This window comes from Brassica oleracea, chromosome C1 (assembly GCF_000695525.1).
Source record: "Brassica oleracea var. oleracea cultivar TO1000 chromosome C1, BOL, whole genome shotgun sequence".
Classification (NCBI taxonomy): domain Eukaryota; kingdom Viridiplantae; phylum Streptophyta; class Magnoliopsida; order Brassicales; family Brassicaceae; genus Brassica; species Brassica oleracea.
This window is the reverse complement of record NC_027748.1, coordinates 42719453-42742160: the sequence shown is the minus strand read 5'-3', so window position 1 is coordinate 42742160 and position 22708 is coordinate 42719453. Positions and strand designations below refer to the sequence as shown.

The window sequence follows — 22708 nt, the reverse complement described above, 5'->3', positions numbered from 1 at the left end:
GTTCAAGTTTCAAACCCCGAGTTCAACAATTTTTTTTCATTTAAAAATTAGCGCCAAAACGACGTAGTATTGAAAAATGTTAAAATTATACACTGTCAAATACACATATATACGGCTGAGGGTTATATTGCGGTTTGACTGGCACTTGGAGGGTTGACCCGTGGATTTTTGAGTTCGCGGATTAATTTGTAAAACAAAACCACGTTGAGGTTTTTTTTGCAGAAAACCCTTTTATTAAGACACAAAACTAAAAAACCTACCAAAAACCAAACACTCTAGCTCCTAAAAACGTGACAATGAAACATACAAAAAGAAAGCAAAAGATCAAGATGAATAAGTTTGAAGCCTAAGAAGACAAAATGATTATGTTTTCAAAACATAAAGCTGAGATTTTAAAGAAGATGAACGAGATCTTTACACTATGTGATGTGGAAGCATCTTTTTTGGTTTTGTCTCAAACGGGAAAGCCTCATACATTCGCATATACGTCCATGGAAGATGTTGTTGGTCGAGTAAAGAGCTCTTTGGGACATGAACCTTCCGGAAAAGACGAGATCATTAGTGAAAGCTTATAAGCAGCAAAAGATTGAGGAGCTCATCATGACAAATAATGGTGATCTCGCTGAGGAGATAGAAATGGTGGAATATTGATCCAGATGAAAGCTTGAGCGTGGAGGAGTTGAAGCGGAGGCACCAAGCGTTTATTGAGTTACATAATAGCTTATGTGGAAAGGCTTTACAACGGTCGGGAAAAAATGGGTGATGATTCGTCTTCTTGTCCTGCGGGACATGGACATTGTGGTGGTGGCCAAGCAGAAACGTGTGAACAAACTTGATTTAATCTAATCCAGTTTGAATTGCTGATTTTTTATGTTATTTTCCTTTGCCGTGTCTTATGGCTTGATTGGAACAGTTGATGATAGCAGTATGCTGCAGAAACAGTATGCTACAAAAGCTGTATGCTCTCACTAAAGTTTTTAATAAAGTGATTGGTAGAGCAATAGCAGTATACAATTTTAAAATTATCATAAAAGTTTGTATATAATATATTTATTTAAAAACAATATATATACTAAATTATAATATATATTTTTAACTAAAATAATGAATATTATTTAATAAATTTTAATATATTTTAACTAAAATAATGAATCTTATTTAATAAATAAATTTTAAAAAGTTTATATATTAAATATTTTTTTTTTAAATGTAAATTATTTAAAAAGATAAATTTTATTTTTGGATATTTTTATATTATTAAATAAAATATATTAATAATATATAATTTATATATAAATTATCATTATTTATTTATTGGTAGAGAAGTAAATGACTCGTATATAACATTATATTTTTTTTTGTCATCTGTATATAATATTATCATAAAAATTAATATATGATATATAATTTATTAATTTATAAATAATATATATGTTTATTTTATAGTATATAATATATAAATATATATTATGTTATGTTTTGTTATAAAAAATAATAAATTATATGTGTAACTATATAAATTATATTATATTTTAAATGTCAATTATTGTTCTTTTTAAATAGTTAAAAATATTTAATCGCAACTTTTATTTTTAAAAATGTAAATTTGTTTTTTTTAATTATAAACATAATTTTTTATATTATTAAATATAAATAAATTAATTGTATATAATTATTTTTAAATTTTTATATATTCTAACTGCAAATGTTCTACCAAAAGCTTCATATGAGAGCATTTGAGCAAAGAGCATTTAGAGTGCATTACCATCTTGTAAATGCTTTTCTAAATGCTTCTATGATAAATGTTGATTGGATAATAACGAATAGGGCTGGGCAAAAAACCCGGATCCGAAGAACCGAACCGAACCCGATCCAAAAACGTAGTATCAAACCCGAACCAAAATTGATTAAATATCCGAACGGATTCAAAATTTTGGTATCTAAAGAATCAAAACCGAACCCGACCCGAACCGAAGTATCTCGGGTACCCGAATGTAACCGAAATAGATTTATAAACATAAATATAAAACTTATTTTTAGATTTAATATATATTAAAAACATTCAAAATATATAAGATACTTTAAAATTGTCTAAAGTACTTGAAAATATACATAAATAGTCAAAAGTAAATGTCTAAAATAGCTAAAATATATTCAAAACACCAAAATCCTTGAAATATCTATTGATTTTCTATCCAAATATTTAAATCAAACCAATTTATATGTTAATATATTATTTTGATTTATATGTAATATATTATTTTGATTTATAGATTTTGAGAAATTTTAAGCATATAATAAATATTAAAATTTTGAAAATAATTTAAATGGATTATCCGAACCCGAACCGAACCCGCAAAAATCCGAACCGAACCCGAACCGAGATTTAAAGATACCCAAATGGAGCTGAAATCTTTAAACCCGAAATCCGATTAGATCCGAACCGAACCCGAATGGGTACCTGAACATCCACCCCTAATAATGAACATAATGTTTATGTCAATGCTATGCCAATCAAGCCCTTAATAGATTTAGTTATATAATTGGTGTAATGAATCATGAACTATTCATCAACTTCTCTTTATTCCTAAGCTAGTGTCTTTGAAATTTCATTTTAAATTTTATGTTTATAATCTTCTCGAGACCTAAAAGGCTAAAACCATAATGGCATAATTAATTAATTCATCGCCGTTATTCAGAATCGTATGTACCCTTGATCATTTTAGTTTAAAGTTCGACGTAAATACATGTTATCATCGAATTTGTAAGATCTATGGATGTCCATGAACAGTATGCATAAATTAAGTTTAGACGAAAAACTATATTTTCACTTTTTCCTTGAACCATAGGAAGGTGAAACTTAATTTTCAAAATTATGCGTAACCAACTTTTACAAAGACTTTACCATAAAAAAACTGAAAAACTATATATGAATAATAACTTTTCTCAAGAAAAAAAAAACTATGAATAACTTCTTTATAATCTAATATGTAATGATTTTTATTAATAATTTAATATAGTATAACCCACAAACAAATGACTGATAATTGTATTATATATGAACAACGACTCATGACACTCATCTGCAGACGAAGTAAGTTGCCCACACGTATTTGTAGTTGTATTGTTAAACAGATTGCCCATGCTCTTGCATTAACATGCATGCATACATGCACCTCATTTAGACGTGACGTGATATATTGCTTGTTTTGTGGAAAGCTCTCGTCCCTTGATCTGATATAACTTGATATATCTATATATTGTACTCTGTCTATCTAATTTATTGCAAGGAAATTCATAACCAGTCCACATTGTACACTAGTTAACCATCTCTAGATCGGTTCTGTTTCACCTTTGATACTTGATATATAGCTGCCTCGAAGACTTTTTGCTCCTTACACAAGTTGAAAGTTTTGACAATGTCCATGTACAAAACTCATTGACTTTGACTATGTGATATAAATTATTTCATTTGAAATGATTACGACAACAACAATAAATCAAAGGAAACCGTGCAATAGCAATACACAGCCATAAACAATCAATGAAGAATCTGATTTCTCTGCTCGTTTGTTTTCTCCTCTTTCCGACGATTAAATCGAGAGTAGCTGATCAAAACGAGGAAGTTTTAAAAGAGGTTAGGGTTGGATTGGTGGTAGACTTGGGTTCCACGGAAGGAAAAATCCTCGAGACTTCTTTTGCCTTGGCACTTTCAGACTTCTATCGCATCAACAACGAATATCGAACCAGAGTCTCTGTTTTAGCAAGAGACTCTCAAGGAGATCCTCTCCTTGCCTTTGCCGCCGGTGAGTTAAGTTTCATCTTCTTTAAATCTTTCTCCGATCAAACTAGTTTATTAGTTATTTATTCTTGAATGTATAACAGTTACAAACCTTATCAAGAATGCAAAAGTGGAAGCTATTATTGGTGCACAATCATTACAAGAAGCAAAGCTTCTTGCAGCAGTTAGTGAAAAAGCTAAAGTTCCGGTAATATCACTTCTTGTTCCAAACTCATTATCTTTGAACAAGTATGATCACTTTATTCAAACCACGCACGATCCAACATCAGAAGCTAAGGGTATAACAAGTCTCATACATGATCTAAATCAGACATCGGTTGTGGTTATATACGAGGATGCTGATGACTGGAGAGAGAGTTTACAAACACTTGTGGAGCATTTTCAAGATGAAAGAGTCAGCATCGAACGTACAGCTTCTTTGGCGGAATCATCATCAGGAGAAAACCATATGATGAACCAGCTAAGGAAGCTTACTAAGGTCTCAAGAGGAGCAGCTTTCGTGGTGCATATGTCAGAGAATCTTGTTTCTCGCCTCTTACATTGTGCGGAGAAGTTAGGTCTGATGGAACAAGGTCATGTTTGGATTCTCACCGCAAGATCCATGCATCATTTTCATTTCACTGATCATTTTGCAACTAGGTCTATGCAAGGGGTGATTGGTTTCAGATCCTACGTTCCAGTATCATCAGAGATTATGAATTTTACTTCAAGAGTGATAAATGCATTGATGGATACTAAACGTTATAGTGTATGGGCATACGATGTTGCTCGTATTCTAGCAACCGCAGCTGAGAAGATGAGTCTAAAAACATCTGAAAATGTATCGTCAAACCTTCTTGAGACAATGAGGCAGAGTAGTTACAAGGGTTTGAGTCATGGTGGTGACATCCAAATGGTTGGCAACAAGTTTATTTTAGGTACATTTGAAATTGGAACAAGGGAGAGAAGGATAGGGTTATGGAGTTGTGATAGTTTTTGTGGAATAAGAAGAGATGTCATGGCTTCTTCAACCAATGATCTTGAGATCCCAAGACACCGTTTTCTGGAAGAGAATGGTGAAACTAAGAAGGTTCTTAGGGTCTTAGTACCAGCAGGAAACAAGGTTCCAAATCTAATGTCCATGCGTCTTGATCCTGAAACAGGTGTCTACACTGCCACTGGATTCTGCATAGAAGTTTTCAAGACTTGCATTGCTCCTTTTAACTACCAGCTAGAGTTCATACCTTATAATAACGGAAGCTATAACAACCTTGCTTATCTACTCTCTACTCAGGTGTGTTGCAGATACAAAAAAGTTGTAGTCAAAATGGTATATGCATGTAAGTATGTTCTAATAATGTGTTTTTTTTTTTGACAGAGTGACAAATATGATGCAGCTGTTGGTGATATCACAATCACTTCCAACAGATCTTTGTATGTTGATTTTACTCTGCCTTTCACAGACATTGGTATAGGAATCTTGACGGTAAAGAAGAAAAGCCAAGGCATGTGGACTTTCTTTGACCCTTTTGATACATCCTTGTGGCTAGCAAGTGGAGCTTTCTTTATCTTGACTGGAGTTGTTGTTTGGTTGGTTGAACGGTCCGTTAATCCGGAGTTTCAGGGTTCTTGGGGACAACAACTTTGTATCATGCTCTGGTTTGGATTCTCAACCATTGTCTTTGCTCAAAGTAAGTCTGTTTAATCTCATACTCTTTCCGTTTCCGAAATTATATATTTTCTATAGTTTTGAGGGCATTTACAATTAAATTTATTATTTATTTATATTACACATTTCAATAACTATATATTTAACTAATTAAGATATTTTTAACAAATGTTTCTTAAAAATTTATGACTTATTAATATCAATGAATGAAAATACCATAAATAAAAAATCTGTTTTTAACTAAAAAAATCTATAAAAATATCTTCCGAAAAGGAGAGAGTAATGCTTTTCTTTTTACTGTATACTTTGGTCGGTAACGGTGCACATTCTTGGCAGGAGAGAAGCTGGTGAAAATGTCATCAAGATTCTTAGTCATAGTTTGGCTCTTTGTGGTTTTGATATTGACATCAAGTTATAGTGCAAATTTGACATCAACCAAGACCATTTCTCGCATACAACTTAACCATCAGGCGGTTTTCGCCTCTACCACTTTAAATAATATGAAGCTTGGATCCATTAATGCAGTAGAGGCATATGCTCAAGGTCTGCGTGATGGAACTCTTAGTCATATTATCAATGAGATACCGTATCTCAGTCTTCTTCTTGGATACTATCCAGATGCTTTTGTAATGACAGATAGAGAGAGTAGTACCAATGGATTTGGCTTTGTACGTGCCTCTCCTCAAAAATTTTATTATCTCCATATTGGTTTGTTAATTACCTTCACTAATCTATGTCTAATGTTTTCAGATGTTCCAAAGAGGTTCAGGTTTGGCTACTAATGTTTCAAGAGAAATCGCGAAGCTAAGGTCATTAGGAACTTTGAAAGACATTGAGAAGAGATGGTTTCAGAAGCTGGATTCATTAAATGTACGTTCCAACGCTGAAGATGTTGCATCTCTTAATGACGTCGATGAAGCATCTAATCGGTTTAGCTTCCGTGAGTTGCGAGGGTTGTTCATCATTGCTGGGTTTGCTCATGTTCTTGTAATATCCCTGCATCTCGTTCATATGCGTCAGGTGATACTCACCAAACTACAAAGCTTCTACTAGTACAAAAATGTTTCATCATTCATAAGATGATGCAGTATTATAGCCTTTGAGTTACAACTTACAACTTTCAAGAACAAGAAAGTACAGTTTGTAAAATTTTGAAATGAATGTAACATGTAAATATACTTACTCCTAGTTTTAAGTTTATATCAATTTCATCTCACGCTATATAAGTCAGAACAACACAAAAATAGAAGAAGCATTACTTCTTTACAATTTTTTTACTAGTAGTTCTGAATAAGATTATGAACTAAGTTTATAATCAGTATACATACATATATGCTGGTTGCATTTTTATGTTGCAATATGAAACGAACTAATAATTTTTTCTGTTAGGAACTACGCTAGGCGCTAGTCGGGTGGTAACTCTAGGCCAAGCGAATTACCGAAAATCGAGTATGTTTAAATACAATTTACTATATTTATAATATATTTAGCCAATTTTAAATATGATGACACATGTTCTAAGACATAATTATATAATTTTAAACAATTTTTTTTTTATTCGTCGAACATTTAGATTATCGTGTGTTTGGTACGAAAAAAATCTCTAAATGAAGTAATTATGTGTTTGTTTTGGGTTTGATAGCTAATTGTAATTATTTAGTAATGAATAATTACACAAAATCTGTCAATAATGAGTAAAAAATAATCAACCGTGTTTCAACTTTACATGGACGGAAAAAAAAACTTACGAGGTTTAGGCGGAAATTATACGGTCAACGCGAGAATTAGGAGGTCTTATACGGGTCAACGCGGATCAACGCATTTGGATATATTCGCCTTGGCAGCCGCGTTTTCTGAACAAGAGGATAAATTTCCACATTTTCAAATATACGTCATCTCATACGCAACTTTTTGGATACTATCATGAAACAACTTTACGTTGACTCGAGGAAATAATAAAAATACTAGGCTTGGTTTTAAATAATGTAGAAGAGTCCATATGAAAGAAGCAAAGAACATAGAATTATATTATTAGTGGAAGTTGTTACTTGGGGGGGGGGGGGCGTTACTTCTAGAAAAAAATTGAAATCGTCTACTAAAATGGGCCGCACTTGTCAAACGCGATGCGTTTCATGCCAAACCGACTTGACCCGGCCCGTTCTACGGTTTATATGAATCTTCTAGTTCATCGCGTGAGATGCAGACGCCATGACTCTGCCTAATCGCGTCAATTAGTCCCTCCGTTTTTAGCCTAATCGCGTCAATTACTCCCTCCGTTTTTAAATGTAAGTAGTTTTAACAAAAAAAATTTGTTTTACAATATAAATAGTTTACATATTTCAATGCATTTTTTTCATTTATTGGATATTGTGTGACCAATAAAATAATAATTGATTGAATTAATTGATTAAATAATATATTTCAATGCAAAATTTGTAGCGAATAGAAACAGAGCGAGTAATTTCCTAATTAACGAGTCAGGGGTGACGACACTTTTGCTAAAACAGAGTGGCTAACAACGGTAGATAAGGTAAATAAAGGAAGTAGCGTAGGGTAACTTGGTCATTTTGATAAAGAAAATATTAAAAATCAGATCTGACTTATTTCCCAAGAAAAACTCTCCACCGTTGGATCTTACCCGACCCCTTCGCCACGTTCTTCTCTCTTTTAAATACACCTCTTCACGGATCTCACTCACTCACTGTTTTAATCTCTCTCTCTGCTAATCTCATCTTCGATACACTCACCATGGGTGAGTATTATCTATTTTGTTGATTTGGTTTCTGTTATGTATTCTGATCTCATCGTTTTTTGGATTTCTCTTTTTTTTTTTTTGTAGCTAACGGTAAGATCAAGATTGGAATCAACGGTGAGTTTTCGATTCATTAGTTTTGTTAGCTTTCTGTATATGTATCAGATCTGTTAAGCTGACGTTTTTGTTTATTGTATAATCGATAGGATTCGGAAGAATCGGTCGTTTGGTTGCTAGAGTCGTTCTCCAGAGGGACGATGTTGAGCTCGTCGCTGTCAACGATCCCTTCATCACCACTGAGTACATGGTTTGTGTTTCCTTCCTTCCACGACGTCGTTTCGATCCTTTTTGATACGATTGTTTATTCAGTAATCAGATTTAGTTATATGGTTTTCGTGTTGATGAGCTGGACAGATTCTTTAGTGCCTCTATAATGTTATCGATGAGTCTGAGTTTGAGCAACGTAATTAATTACTCTTCGACGTCGTCGTTTCGATCCGTTTGATTGTTCAGTATGCATGTGTGATCTCATTGCTTAGATGATTGATTTGTTTGTTGATAAGCTGATCAGATCTTAGTGCCTCTGTAATCTCATCGATTAGCCTGTTTTTGATTAATTGCGTGAGCAGCTTAATTTGATTACTCTCCGTGTTTGATTGTTGCAGACCTACATGTTCAAGTACGACAGTGTTCACGGCCAGTGGAAACACCATGAGCTTAAGGTTAAGGACGAGAAGACTCTTCTCTTCGGTGAGAAGCCAGTCACCGTCTTTGGCATCAGGTAGTACATCTTGACTTCACCCAGTGTTTGTATGTATAGTTGATTTTGGGGGTTTTTTTAAATCTGACGAGTGATTTGTATTCTGTGAAGGAACCCTGAGGATATCCCATGGGGTGAGGCTGGTGCTGACTTCGTTGTTGAGTCCACCGGTGTGTTCACTGACAAGGACAAAGCTGCTGCTCACTTGAAGGTTTGTTTTTATCTGCTTTCGTTGTTATATACCATTATAGAATGATTCATATGCTATAGCTTGTTGGTCTTGGAAGAGTTTTATATCCCTGTGTATCAGCTTAAGTGATGTTTTCGGCTGAATGATTTGGTGATTTGTTTGTTACAGGGTGGTGCCAAGAAGGTTGTCATCTCAGCCCCGAGCAAGGACGCTCCCATGTTTGTTGTTGGTGTCAACGAGCACGAGTACAAGTCCGACCTTGACATCGTCTCCAACGCTAGTTGCACCACTAACTGCCTTGCTCCTCTTGCCAAGGTATATACAATACCTCATAGCCTATTACAATAGTGTTATTTCGAACTTCGTAAGTGAATACGTTTCCTCATCCTTTATCATGGGTCTCTTCTTGTAGGTTATCAACGACAGGTTCGGAATTGTTGAGGGTCTTATGACTACCGTCCACTCCATCACCGGTAAATTCCTCAATCTTTAAGCAAATGGTACTAAAAACTGTTTGAGAGGATACGCTTACCTAACTGGGTTTGTTTTTCATGATATCAGCTACTCAGAAGACTGTTGATGGACCATCAATGAAGGACTGGAGAGGTGGAAGAGCTGCTTCATTCAACATCATTCCCAGCAGCACTGGAGCTGCCAAGGCTGTCGGAAAGGTGCTTCCACAGCTCAACGGAAAGCTGACCGGAATGTCCTTCCGTGTTCCCACCGTTGATGTCTCAGTTGTTGACCTCACTGTTCGACTCGAGAAAGCTGCAACCTACGACGAGATCAAGAAGGCTATCAAGTAAGCTTTCTGTTAAGCTTTAATCACTGGTTTCATCGTATCTTTGGAAGATAAAACTAACTGGTTGAATTGTTTGTTTACAGGGAGGAATCTGAAGGCAAGCTAAAGGGAATCCTTGGATACACAGAGGATGACGTTGTCTCAACTGACTTCGTTGGTGACAGCAGGTCTAGCATTTTCGACGCAAAGGCTGGAATTGCATTGAGTGACAACTTCGTGAAGCTTGTATCGTGGTATGACAACGAATGGGGTTACAGTACCCGTGTGGTCGACTTGATCGTTCACATGTCAAAGGCCTAAGCACAACAAGACCTCGAATGGTGTTTGGAGGATGAAGTTGTCGTCTTTCGTCCCTGCTAATGGTTTAAATTTGTCGTTTTTTGAATAAAATTTCTTGGGATTTAAATCTCTTTTTTTCAGTTTAAGCGAATCTCCTTCAGAGTTTGTGAAGAGGCTCTTTATGTATGGCTTTTGATATATTGAGTTGTGTTTTATCAGGATTCTAAAACGTTTCGTATGATCTATCATAACAGGGTAAAATGTTTTAGAACGAAAAGAAGTTTATTTCACCATGCTACATTAATATATGGAGATTTGTTTCTCCACATTTGACTTCAGTTCGTGATTTTGTTCCGACTGCTATGATAGATCTAGTTTTAGCTCGGTCACTTTCTCGTGAGCTTTCGCCAACCATGTTCATGAACACGAGGGACCTCCAAAATTTTCTTACAACATTGTCGTATCTACCATTTTGTAACTGAGAGATCACCCATTCGACAAACTGAACGATCAAACGTTGATCATACGCTAGCCAAATTGCAATTACTTGTTAGAGAAACATACTTTGGCAGATCATTTCACGAATCCTCTATGATTACCTGATCAAACTGTCTATAACTCCTAGCAACTACAAGGCACATCATTTCATCAATCCACATACCCCCTAATAGTTCAAGCAAGTGACCAATCGATTTCATCAAATCGAAAATGAGATAGTAAACATTGTAACCATTATCCAATAACCATGAAAGAAAACGCAAAACACATTGAGACAACAAAGACCCCACAGTTTTTTTTAACGGTAACTCTTCTGGAAACGAGAACGAGCACCACGCCCACCAAACTTCTTCGGCTCGCACCTCCTCGGATCCGCCACCAGCAGAGTCCTATCGTACCTAATCAGAATATCCTTCACCTCCTTCTTCGACTGCTCATCAACATACTTCTGATAAAACGCAACCAACGCCTTGGCGATGCTCTGACGAATCGCGTACACCTGTGAAGTGTGACCGCCGCCGTCGACGCGGATCCTCATGTCCACGCCGGCGAAACGGTGCTTCCCTAGGAGGAGGACCGGCTCGAAGATCTTGAACCGGAGGATCTCGGGCTGGAACAGCTCGATCGGGGAGCCGTTGAGCTTGATCATACCGCAGCCGCGCTTGCAGTGGGTGACGGCGACGGCCGTCTTCTTACGTCCGAAGCATTGAACGGATTCGTTTGCTGGTTTCGTCGCCATGGCTAGGGTTTTGTGATTCGGTTGCTCGGCTGCAGCAGCTGAAGTGATATATGAGAAGAAGAAGAAGAAAAAACCCTAATGTGGTACTGGGCTAAATTTAAGGCCCATTAGGTCTTAGGTGAACACGGGCTATTATGTATTATTAAGGGCCTAGGTAATACTACGTCGTATTGTGTATATACAAACAATATCGTATTCGCAAATTGATGATACCTCATTGTAGTTCTGGACATTTTACCCGGAGTCCAGGATCCGACCCGAAAAATTCTGGTTCGGATCTTTTTACTTTATTGGGTTTTGTTGTGGAAGATCCGCGGGTCTTAGACCCGATCCGATCCGAATCCAAGATCTGAGTGGATATCCGAAAACCCGAAATTTATAATATATATTAGGTATATATGGGTGTTTCAGTATATTTTTGGTATTGTGGGTATTTTTTTTAAGTTTCAGGTTTAAGTTTTCGAATAAAAAATTTAGATTTTCAAAAATATAATTCTGATAATCATATAAAATTTTGGGTATTTTTCATGTCTTCGGATCAGATTTTAGATAAAATTTATCATATTTTCGAGTATTTAAATATCTTCAAGTATTTTTGTGTGTTTTAGGTATTTTTTGGATTCGGACCCTTCATGACTCAAACTGAATCCGACCCAAAATCGGACCGAATACAAACCGACAAACTCTATTTATCCTATTGGGTCGAACTATCTAAGATCCGAACCGATCCGGATCCGATAAGACCCGAACTGAACCGATTCGACAAATTCTAACTACCCTATTGCGTCTAAATATCTAAGACCCGAAGTATCCGGACCTGACAAGACCTGGCCCGAACGTGATCCGAGGACCGAATGACTCGAATGCCCATGCCTACCTCATTGCCACTGCAAGTGTCAATAATTTTACCGTTGACTAACATTTTATTAATTAAAAATGGTTTTTTTTGTGTTATATGGTAAATTCAGACATTTTTAATAATTTTATATATTGAACTTGTAATAGGCACATGCTGTTTGTTTAATATTAAAACTACATGGTTTTTGTTATAGTTGAAATAGACCATTTTCTAATGTATGATATAAAACCTACCGGCTTAGGTAAGATAAACCGGGTGGTTTTCATCTTTACCAGTTTGGTTTCCACCTATTTGGCTTATAGAAATGACTTGGAGTTAGGTTTGCACTTGCGAGTTTGGCTTATGGAAATGACTTGGAGTTGGGTTTGCACTTGCAAGTTTGAGAGTTAAAAGAGTTTAAATGTTGAAGTTTATATTACACTGATATGGTTTGTCTTTTATGTGATACAACATTGGGATCTAAAGGATAACATCACAGCAAGCTTCTGTTATAGTATACAGCCCCATAATAATAGGTAATCTTTTCTACCTCTGATAAATTTTATCAATCTTTATGCTACTAACTCTCTTCGGTTTGTGCTTTTTTAAATTTACAATGCCGAGTGAAATCTTGATTATGCTCACCATTTTCTTTTCCCTCATTTGTTTTTTATCTGTCATGTGGGAACTCCAAGTCATTTTCCACTACTTTGAAGTGTTGAGGCTTCTGTCCAGAGCAGTGGAGGTTCCACATTTTGAAGTATGACCTCTCAAGATTCTTCACCTGTAGTAGTAAACCAATGGGAAACTAACTGGTTAAAGAAACAAACCGGAACAAGAGAGGAATGGAGATAAGAACCAAGACTAACCCAGCGCATGGTGTCAAATAGAGGACAGGTTAAGCGGCTGGCCCTCAGTTCCTTAGTCAGTGCTTGAAGTTTCGGCTTGTTCATCGCCAAAGAGACAGCCTTCTCTTCGTATTCCTCCAAGCTGTGATTTCACAAAGGTTTATGAGTATCTACATCATATAAACTAAGAAGGTAGAGCAAAGTAGACTCACCTATTAACAATCATCTCATGTCCTAGACCAGTTGCAAGACAGAGTGATCCAGCCACTCGAGTTGCCATTTTCTCAAGTGGTAATGTTATCATCGGTACACCAGCCCACAGCACATCTGTTCCTGTTGTGTGTCCGTTACACAGAGGCCTACGGACAGGACTAGGAGTATGAGTTTTGTGTTGTTTTTTTTTTCAGAAATATATTGAAGTAGAGAAGAAAAGAACTCACGTGTCGAGGATTACATCTGCAAGGACACTTCTCCTTATATGTTCATTCTTCATGGCAACATCTGTGAAGATAATCTGATCAGGATGCACTCCTTGAGCAGCAGCATCTGTATATACATGATCGATTAGTAACGTTACAAGAGAAAACGCTAGGTAATGGGAGAAGCAACCACACGTACATGCGCGAAACCTCATCTCTCCAGCTGCAGGGAAACGGAGAAGCCAAAGAGCACTGTTTGGTACTCTTTTAAGAACGTTGCACCTTCATGACCACACATAAAAAGAAAAGAACAAGTCAGTTTTGCTGATATAAATAAAAAAAATCACATCTCTACGTAAGAAAAACATTTTACCAAGTATTGACGATCTCAGGATCCATTTTGTATAGTTGGTTAAAGCATCCAAATATGAATTTATCTTCAGGAAGTCCATAGTCAGATCTCTTGGGCTTAGACTTTGGATCCAGCACATCCTGATTTTTCTGCAGATCAGAATTTACACAATTGAGTTTTAATATTCAAAAACCACATGAATGAACCAATAAAATTATAAAAAAGACAACTTAGTTTTTGATCATACCTGCTTGTAATCATTGACAAAGTAGCAGTGAGGGAGATGGACAAGCTTCTCTGAGTAGATATGTGCATATTGCAGAGGAGACACAAACTGAAAAAGAAAAGAGAGTAACTCAGTCATTATTCTAAATTTTTGCTTGTTTGTGAAGACTTTAATTCAATTACTAACCTCGTCAGTCACTAAATAGTCGATGTAGGTTGCTCCAGTAGTACCAGGGAAGCCCATATACGAAACCTGGATTGGTGCAGGCTGCATAGCAAATATCTCATTCCTAGCCCCCTGCACAGGTTTAAACAAAGAACCATTACCAAAAAGGCTTTCCATGAGGTTGGTTACTGCTCCAGATTGTTCTGAGCACATACCTTAGTGTAACCATTTAGATTTATGAGGATCTGGATTTTGTCTTCATTTATAGTCTTGGCGATAGCATCGGACGACATAGCAGAAACGTCCAGGAAATGCTCAGCTTCTGACTGGGTACGCTGCCTCCACTCAGTGCCGTCATTTGGACTCAACGCATAGCAGAAAACCTCAACGTTGTCTCTGTTGTGCATCCCAAACACTGATCCCATGAGGTGTGACAACGGATGATTACCGAAATCACTGCTCACGTAACCAATCCTCAGTCTCTTGAATCCTCCCTCGCGTTTTACAGGGACACCAGCTGGATGGTTGAAGGGAGGTAGTCCGAAACGGGAAGCGATTATAGAGCAGTGTGCAGCATATTTACGGCTGCAAAAATATTAGGAGAGTCATAAGGAACATGCCAGTAAAGTATTAGTTTTGAAGTTTCAGCTTCAAACCTGATCTCAAGGGCAAGGATGGGATCAATAGGATATGCTATTGCATGGAAGGGCTGAACACTTGGAAGGACAGACATCTGAAGAGACAATAGGAGATGATGAGCTACTTCCTTTACTCTGTAATTAGCATACAAATATCATATACACTTACATTTATTTGCCTCCTAATAATGCCTTCAACTTCAGTGAACATTTTGCTGCGGTCCTCCCAACAGCATACACACTGGTAACACCACCAGGAAAGGAGAATAAACTCATGAGATACAATGGAGAATAAACATTTGCCAGAGAACGGAGACAGAAGCTAAAAGTCTTATACCTGCAAGGTGTGCAGAAGGTTGCAAGTTGCTTCTGGGAAGTCTGGTCGTAGTAGTAAGGCCTGCTTATAGCTCGTTATGGCAGCTTCCACATGCCCACTGTTTATGCAAAAAAGGTCCAACAAAATACATCAACCCAACAATAATATATCATTCTGATGATGTACTGCTAGTCTAATCATCTTAAATGTTCTTAATCCCACAAACAAGGGTCTAACTAACATGAAAGCACCATACCTATCCTTGTAAGCAGAGGCAAGGTTTGCATGAGCTTCAGCCATTGTAGGACGGAAGGTAATAGCATGCATGTAATCCTGAATTGCTTCAGTCACCCTCCCGATCTCTTTGAAAGTATTGCCTCTATTAACAAGAGCATCAGCAGCCAACGGGTCAATACGAAGAACCTCATTATAGCAGGATATAGCATTCGTGTAGTTTCCCTGCAGTTGAGGAGGAAAAAAAACAACCAACATTCATCAAAACATGTTCCAAGAGTTCAATAATGATTGGAGATTGACAAAGGGAGCATGTAGCCAGCCACCTGTTGTTTGTAAATTAAAGCAAGGTTATTGAAAGGAGCAGATAGCCCTGTCGTCACAGTCAAAGTAGCTTGGAACAATGAGGAAGCAGGACCCATCATATTCCTGCTCAAAGTTACCGTAAGTATTATTATTGTGAATGTAGTAAGAAGTTAGAAAGAGAACCACATACCACTCCATATATATATTTCCAAGATTGGCCATTGCTTGTGGATGATTCGGTTGTAAATGAAGACAATGCTGCAAAAAAAAAAAACACCACATGTTCGTCAGAAATGTGTGAGTTCATTAACAAGCCTCAAAAAAAAGAAACCACACTTACATTATAACACCGAACTGCTTCCTCTACACGCCCAATGTCCTTCAACGCATTGCCCTTTAAGTTACAAAGATCATACGTTAGATATATAATTCATAGACCACATGATATGTATTCTGGATGCTAACCAAGTTGTTGTAAGCCTCTAAGAAACGTGGATCTCGGGAGATAGCCTGTTTGTAGTGTCGAATTGCTAAATCCAGTTGACCTTGCTCATAGTATATAGTGGCTATGTTTCCTGCGTTTTGTAGTTATATCTCAGTAATGAAAAAAGACTTCAAACAATTACTTGAACAACTGAATTTTATTAAAATAAACTCACCAAATGCCATTGCAAAACTTGGCCGCGCCTGTATGGCATGCTGATAACACATGATTGCCTCTGTAGGTCTCCCCAGAGCCTTATAAAACAAAGATTAAAAGAAACTTGTGTTTCTTAATATTTTATAGAAAAACATTGTTGCAGTTGAACTTTCAGAGAATATAAACTTACCTTATACACGTTTCCCAGATTAAAATATGCATCAGGGAATGCAGGTTTCAACTTCACAGCTTCCTTGTAGTATTGAAGGGCTCTGTTGAGGTCACCAGACTCCATGAAAAGACCAGCGAGATTCGACCAAGCAATAGCAAACGTTGGTTGAATGCGAACAGCTTCAAGGTAGCAACTGTAAGCCTGCACAAAATATTTACATTCTAACAAATATGGACTCTAGTAGTAGTAGAGGATCCTGACTATAAGACTGACGATCATCCCTGCCTGCCTTTCAGTATGTCTGTATTGATTGTGGATTATGACACAAAGTACAACACAGAAACAAAAATGAAATGCGTCCATCAGTAATGGCACTTGATAAACCACTAATCAGGCTACAGATTGTGATGCTTAGATTACTAGAGCATCACGCCCACCTTCCATTTACTTTTTTTTTTTTTTTATTTAGGTTCAATTACAAGTTCTTCTACCATGAAGAAACTTGGATCAATTTTAACACCTTCAAATACTTAAAGCTTAAAGAGCTAATTAACTAGACTTACTTCCTGAATTAATCCTTGAGCCTTCATCAGATTCCCCAGATTACTATGTGCATCAACCTAATGGAATAAAAATCACATTATCAGGTGAGAAGAACTTGTTTTAAATCAGGATAAAAGGATCATAAAATCAAATATTACCAGAAGTGGATTCAGTGAGAGGGCCTGCTGACAGCATTGTGTTGCCTCGCTGAGTCTTCCCTTACGCATGTATGCGCTAGCCAGATTCGACCAAGCATCAGCATAGTTTGGCTTCAGCTGAAAGATCGAAAAGAAAGCGTAAGAAAGAAATAATGAAGATGAAATAGCAGCATCAGTGTTTGCACAAACCTCAATGGCAATCAAGTAGTAGCGGATTGCACGATCAGTGTCCCCTTTTTCCTGAGAGAGAGATCAGACCACATATAAATAAATATAATTATTGCCAATAACAAAACTGATCAAGTAAAGGACAAGCTATTCACCTTCCAAGCATTCGCCATGTTTCCATAACACTCAGCAAACTGAGGCTGGATCCGAAGAGCTTCTTCATTTCTAGCAATGCACATATCATATTCTTGCAGCTGTCACACCATGTAAACACACAAGTTAACAACTCTACAAGTTCATTAAAAAACATAACGATAGAGAGAGAGAGAAGTTGTAACCTGGTAATAAATAGCACCAATAAGAAGAAGATTATCAGTGCGCAAAGGATTCCTCTGGTAAACCAAGTTGCTATGCTCAAGAGCTTGTTTGAAATCGCCTGCTTTGTAGAGCTGATGAGCAAGTGTCAAGCGTGCATCATCATCAGCTGCAGCAAAACATCAACAATCAGAAGCTAACCAATAGCAGTCACATTCTCACAAAAAAGCAATTAACTTTCTTTTTTTTAATCCTAAAACAAACAAAAAAACCAAGCTACCAAAGCTAATAACTTTCCTCATCCAGACAAAAAAAAAAAACACAAGTTGCAGTTTGATTCCACACCAAAAGCTAAGATCTTTCGAATTTTTATCATCATTACAAAACTAGATCGCAAAAACACAGATCAGGTGAAATTAAAACAAATCAGAAACCTTCATGAGACTTATTAAACTGATTGAGAAGAAGACTCGAAGAAGACGAAGACGTAGAAGACAAATCAAGCTTCCTGGTGAAAACTTCATCAAGGAACACAGGTCGAGAGACCATCATCATCCCAGCTCCGTTTTTCGACGAGAACATCGCCGGAGAATCTAAAACTCCGATTACACGAAAAAGGGCTATAAACCCTAGAATCGAATTTCGTTTTCCCCTTTCTCTATGGAGAGACCTTCCTCGAGCTTTGTTTGTTTGTTGTTTGCTTCCTCCTTCTTCTTCTTCTTCTTTAGCTTTTTCTCTCTTTTTTGTTTTTTTTTTCCTTTTTTCGAACCAATCAGAATCTTACAGACTTGAATGCATGACACGTGTCGATGTTTAAGCCGTTGATTAGCGTGATGGTCAAAGAGTCAACAAAATCTGAGCAACCCCCAAGAGAAGGTGTGATTCTTTTGTCTGTGGTAACACGTGTCCATGTCGCAACAGTGTTGTACTTCTCAAAGGTTGTCCTAATAGATAGATATCCACCCGATTTTGTTTTTTAAAACAAAAATATTTATTTCCAAAATAGTGCCGTGATTCACTTAAATGTGCCAAAATAAAACGTAACTCTGATTAATTACCTTAAGATGAAAAATTAGGAAAGAGATTATACTACTTTGGGAAAGTGTATCTTTGGTCTTAAAGGAAAGGCGATTATTATGTTTTTAATTGAACATTTTATTCAAATATGCAAAAACAAACCAATGTTACAATCTTTCATCAATTGATTATGATTAGACACCCGTTAATCTGCTGTACAGTCGACCAATCAACAAGTTACACAATGCAACTAACAGTCATTTATATGGGATCAGTGCATGACACCTGAAAGTTTATGATAGATTATGAAAACTATGTCGAATGTTGACAGTGACTAGACAGCTTTCTCATATGAAATCACCGAGACAATCGTTCAATTTTTTTCTTTGGTTTTTATATAGTATATACCAACTAATTAAATTAGTGAAAATAAGAACTCAAACGAATCGGCGCCAAACTAATCTAGAACATTGGAGAATTACGTTAGACCATCATAAATCTTATCTCTATTTAACCCACTCAAGGGGCCCAACAATGGTTTGCTCAACCGACACCGAGTCTATTTTGCTCAACCGACACCGAGTCTATATTTACCAAACTTTCTCCCTCAACTTGTCAACCCCACGTTCATAGGGACCATACACAGTCATCATTTTCAAAACGCCACATACTTACTGAAAAGAAAAAAAAAGTTTCTGCGTCCAACCTTCTTGGGCCCCTAAAGACAAAACAATGCGTAACAATTAACTAAAGTTTATAGAATTTGAGTTAGTATATGATGATATTGATCTTCCAGACATGACTTGCATGCATTTAGTCGTGTAAGTTTTATATAGTATAGATCTTTGAAGGGTTTTTGTAAGTGTTTTCCCTATGATGAGATCTTTTTTTTCCTGAACATCCTATGATGAGATCTTCCACACATGCTTGCATGCATTTTGTCACATATATAAGAACGTATATATATTGCTCTTTTTTCTAACAAAAATTGATCTTTTGTACATGTAAGATTTGGCATGGAGCTAAGCAAACGTTTAAATTGTAGTGTGTTCGACACTTGGAATTACTCTTATGCTTAAATTAAACTTCTCTGAATTTGATTTTTTTTTTTAAATAAAACTTTCATAACTAAGAATGACACAGCTGCTTCTTGCTATTTATGTTACTTATATAGAGATTCTAAGAGCTTAGTGATGATGATGATGATGATGATGATGGTGACTCGTCATGCTCAGACTTAGGTTTCTCAATGGATTGTCTAGCAGATATGACCCTGTCAAGAGTTTGGTCAGGGACATAGATCCATATGGTTTTCATATCTGCAACTATGCAATGGCTGCATCAAGCTCTCCAAGGTCCAAGCAAAACGTGATTATCTCATCGCACAGTAGGCTTCAATACATTATGACATTCATTTATTTTATATAGTCATCTTAACTCATTTTTAATGGCTTAGACTAGCTTTCATGACCATCTATTTGCACGTTCAAGTGGATGGTTCGAACAGAGTCGAATTTTTTTAAGAGTCCATAAATGTGTTTTCTAATAATAAATTTAAATTTACAATTATAAGCGTATAAAAATAACTATATGTCGACAAAAAATAACTATATCTAATTGACTAATTCTAATTTCGTATTGATTAACTAATACATGTTCATAAAATTTACAAATATATTTTGATTTGTTTACATTATCAAACAAAAACTAAACAAACTAAGAAGTAATTAGTATTAACATCAATCATATCTCATCGATGTTGATGGTATTTTAATGTTCAATATAAATTTAGAAAGTTGAATCAAAAGTCTAGTTTAATTATTTTTAGGAAACTGTTATTAATTAATGTTGTTATAAATATTAATCGAAACACATTTTCTTCACCATCTTTTACAAAAAGTCATTGTTTACATTTTTCAGAAACCAAAAATAATTCAATGAATTATAATAAAAGAATATTTTTTACTTTTGAACCGGGTCTTAAAATAGTTTGAGACATCCATGTGTAGTATGAACCTGCCAAAAGAGTAGGCAAGACTATGTGTGGTCTGCAAGATCTTCAAGAGTACTGAAGGCATGGGGGCTAATATCACTGCAAATCGCCGGTCTAGTTATATTAAGACAGACGACCGAGAAAGAAAAGAAAGGCGTGTTTCAACGAGAACACCGGAAAAACCAAATTCCGAGCGGGCTGACTCGGAGACCTGGGACCGTTGGATCTTCATCCAATTCAATCACCTATAAAATTTATTGTCAGTAACATGATGGTTTATACAAATTTATACTATAATGCTTTAGAGGTCTCTTGCCTTTGACATGAGCACAATTGCCAACTCGACTTCCCATTCTTATAATGAATTGTTCACAACAGGAAAAATATGTTCTCTTGCCTTTGACATGAGCACATGAAATTTTATTGCAAATGTTAAGTAAATAAAGATTAGGTTTCATACCTGAGCTCAAACATTTATAATAATTTGTTCACAACAGGAAAAAGTAATAGTCTGTGGCTCTTGTTATAACATCTTTTATCGAGTTCCAGATGTAATGGATGGAAATCTCCAGTAATAGTAACTAAAAAAATAGGCTAAGCACACCATTAGTATCTTTTTCGAATTACAAGGTTTCTTGTCGTTACCAAAAAGAAGAAGAATTAAAAACCAAAAAACCAACCGAGTTACTATTTTTTTTTTGTCAACTGGTGCTATATTATTAAATCATTGACGGAATACAAAGCCGGCTAGCGGTAAACCGCCACCGGAGCCAACAGCCCACCATAGGAGAGACAAAGACCCAATACAAGAGGATAAACCATGAGGTGAAACCTAAAAGAACCAACACTAAAAGAATGAAGGCAACAAACCAACATAACAAAACATACTACCTAATTTATTAGATTACGTTTTCTTTTTAGTTCTTGATAGACTTCTGTTGTGTCCATCATAAATTGGAGAGCACATTTAACATCACAGCAATAAACCTCATAAGTATCCACCAAGAAGAGCCTTAAAATAAGGGGAGGCAGGCAACGAGAGCCGCATGAGGCGCATTTTGGTCTCGTAACACGGTCATTGGGAACAAGATGTATTATCTCCTCCCCATAGTCCGAGGAAACGTAGACTCTTGAGTAGATGAGTGATGGAGTCTCCCCTAGCACGCTTTGATAATGATAAGTGAATCCTGGCTTAGCATTTGGAAACTCCCCAACCACACACTTAATATGAAAAGTGACTCCAGAAACATGGCATGTGTAAAACCATTCCTCATGTGGATCTAAAACGGTTTCACAAACTTCACACCAATACTTACCGTTGGCTTTCTCACCATGGCGCAAGAATAGAAAATGCTCATCACCCTTGCGTTTTATCTTTTTCGGTAGAGTAGCACACGCCAAACACAAGGAGAAATCACATTCAGGTTCAGTGCAACGTAGCACATGCTTTTTAAGGAGCATACAGCCCCCACAATCGCCCTCGTCCATCGTAGTGAGAAAGAGGGTATGTGGGTAGGGATGTTAACTACGGGTTAGGGCTTAGCCCTCTTTTGTTTATTATAAGCCCAGCCCTATTTTAACCCAACTCTATTTTAACCCTATTATAATCAAGGGTTAGGGCTGGTACCAGGGTTAACTCATTTAATTGAAAAAAAATATTTCATTTATTTTTGTTCTTAATTTTTAAAGATAAAACTAGAAAAATTAAGATATCATATGATTCTTTCCTCCAATTTGTTGAGCATCAAAATCAAAAGTTTTCCTCCCAAAATCGCAAAATCGAGTTTTTGCTCCACAACTAAGAATGAAATTTTTCCGTCAAAAAAAAAATTGTGTTTTTTTTCCGCCAAAACCTAATTTGAGTTTTTCCACCAAAACCACAAAATCAAG

General features: G+C 36.3%; 4 protein-coding genes across 4 annotated transcripts; 2 read left to right on the top strand and 2 right to left on the bottom strand.

The window, feature by feature from the left end:
- Positions 1-3544: 3544 nt before the first annotated feature.
- LOC106295750 (glutamate receptor 1.1) lies at positions 3545-6503 on the top strand. The gene is made up of 5 exons (XM_013731727.1): positions 3545-3806; positions 3886-5075; positions 5160-5472; positions 5787-6118; positions 6201-6503. The coding sequence occupies exons 1-5, from the start codon at positions 3545-3547 to the stop codon at positions 6501-6503; spliced, it is 2400 nt and encodes a 799-aa protein (XP_013587181.1).
- Positions 6504-8089: 1586 nt separating this feature from the next.
- LOC106334840 (glyceraldehyde-3-phosphate dehydrogenase, cytosolic-like) lies at positions 8090-10478 on the top strand. The gene is made up of 9 exons (XM_013773250.1): positions 8090-8202; positions 8290-8319; positions 8409-8509; positions 8868-8983; positions 9074-9173; positions 9321-9467; positions 9565-9625; positions 9714-9954; positions 10038-10478. The coding sequence occupies exons 1-9, from the start codon at positions 8199-8201 to the stop codon at positions 10252-10254; spliced, it is 1017 nt and encodes a 338-aa protein (XP_013628704.1). The 5' UTR covers positions 8090-8198; the 3' UTR covers positions 10255-10478.
- Positions 10479-10904: 426 nt separating this feature from the next.
- Positions 10905-11519, bottom strand: LOC106342925 (40S ribosomal protein S16-3-like). The gene has a single exon (XM_013781992.1). It carries the CDS (start codon positions 11468-11470, stop codon positions 11030-11032), a length of 441 nt encoding a protein of 146 aa, XP_013637446.1. The 5' UTR covers positions 11471-11519; the 3' UTR covers positions 10905-11029.
- Positions 11520-12721: 1202 nt separating this feature from the next.
- On the bottom strand, positions 12722-18528 carry LOC106334753 (probable UDP-N-acetylglucosamine--peptide N-acetylglucosaminyltransferase SEC). Its single transcript, XM_013773142.1, has 25 exons — positions 18243-18528; positions 17832-17977; positions 17649-17747; positions 17515-17565; positions 17326-17442; positions 17188-17244; positions 16643-16825; positions 16472-16550; positions 16278-16387; positions 16153-16206; positions 16003-16070; positions 15833-15935; positions 15529-15731; positions 15294-15390; positions 15126-15197; positions 14975-15051; positions 14534-14903; positions 14340-14450; positions 14175-14261; positions 13949-14076; positions 13775-13857; positions 13597-13702; positions 13369-13515; positions 13178-13298; positions 12722-13092 (listed from the first exon to the last, which is right to left on the bottom strand). The coding sequence occupies exons 1-25, from the start codon at positions 18388-18390 to the stop codon at positions 12979-12981; spliced, it is 2931 nt and encodes a 976-aa protein (XP_013628596.1). The 5' UTR covers positions 18391-18528; the 3' UTR covers positions 12722-12978.
- Positions 18529-22708: the final 4180 nt, after the last annotated feature.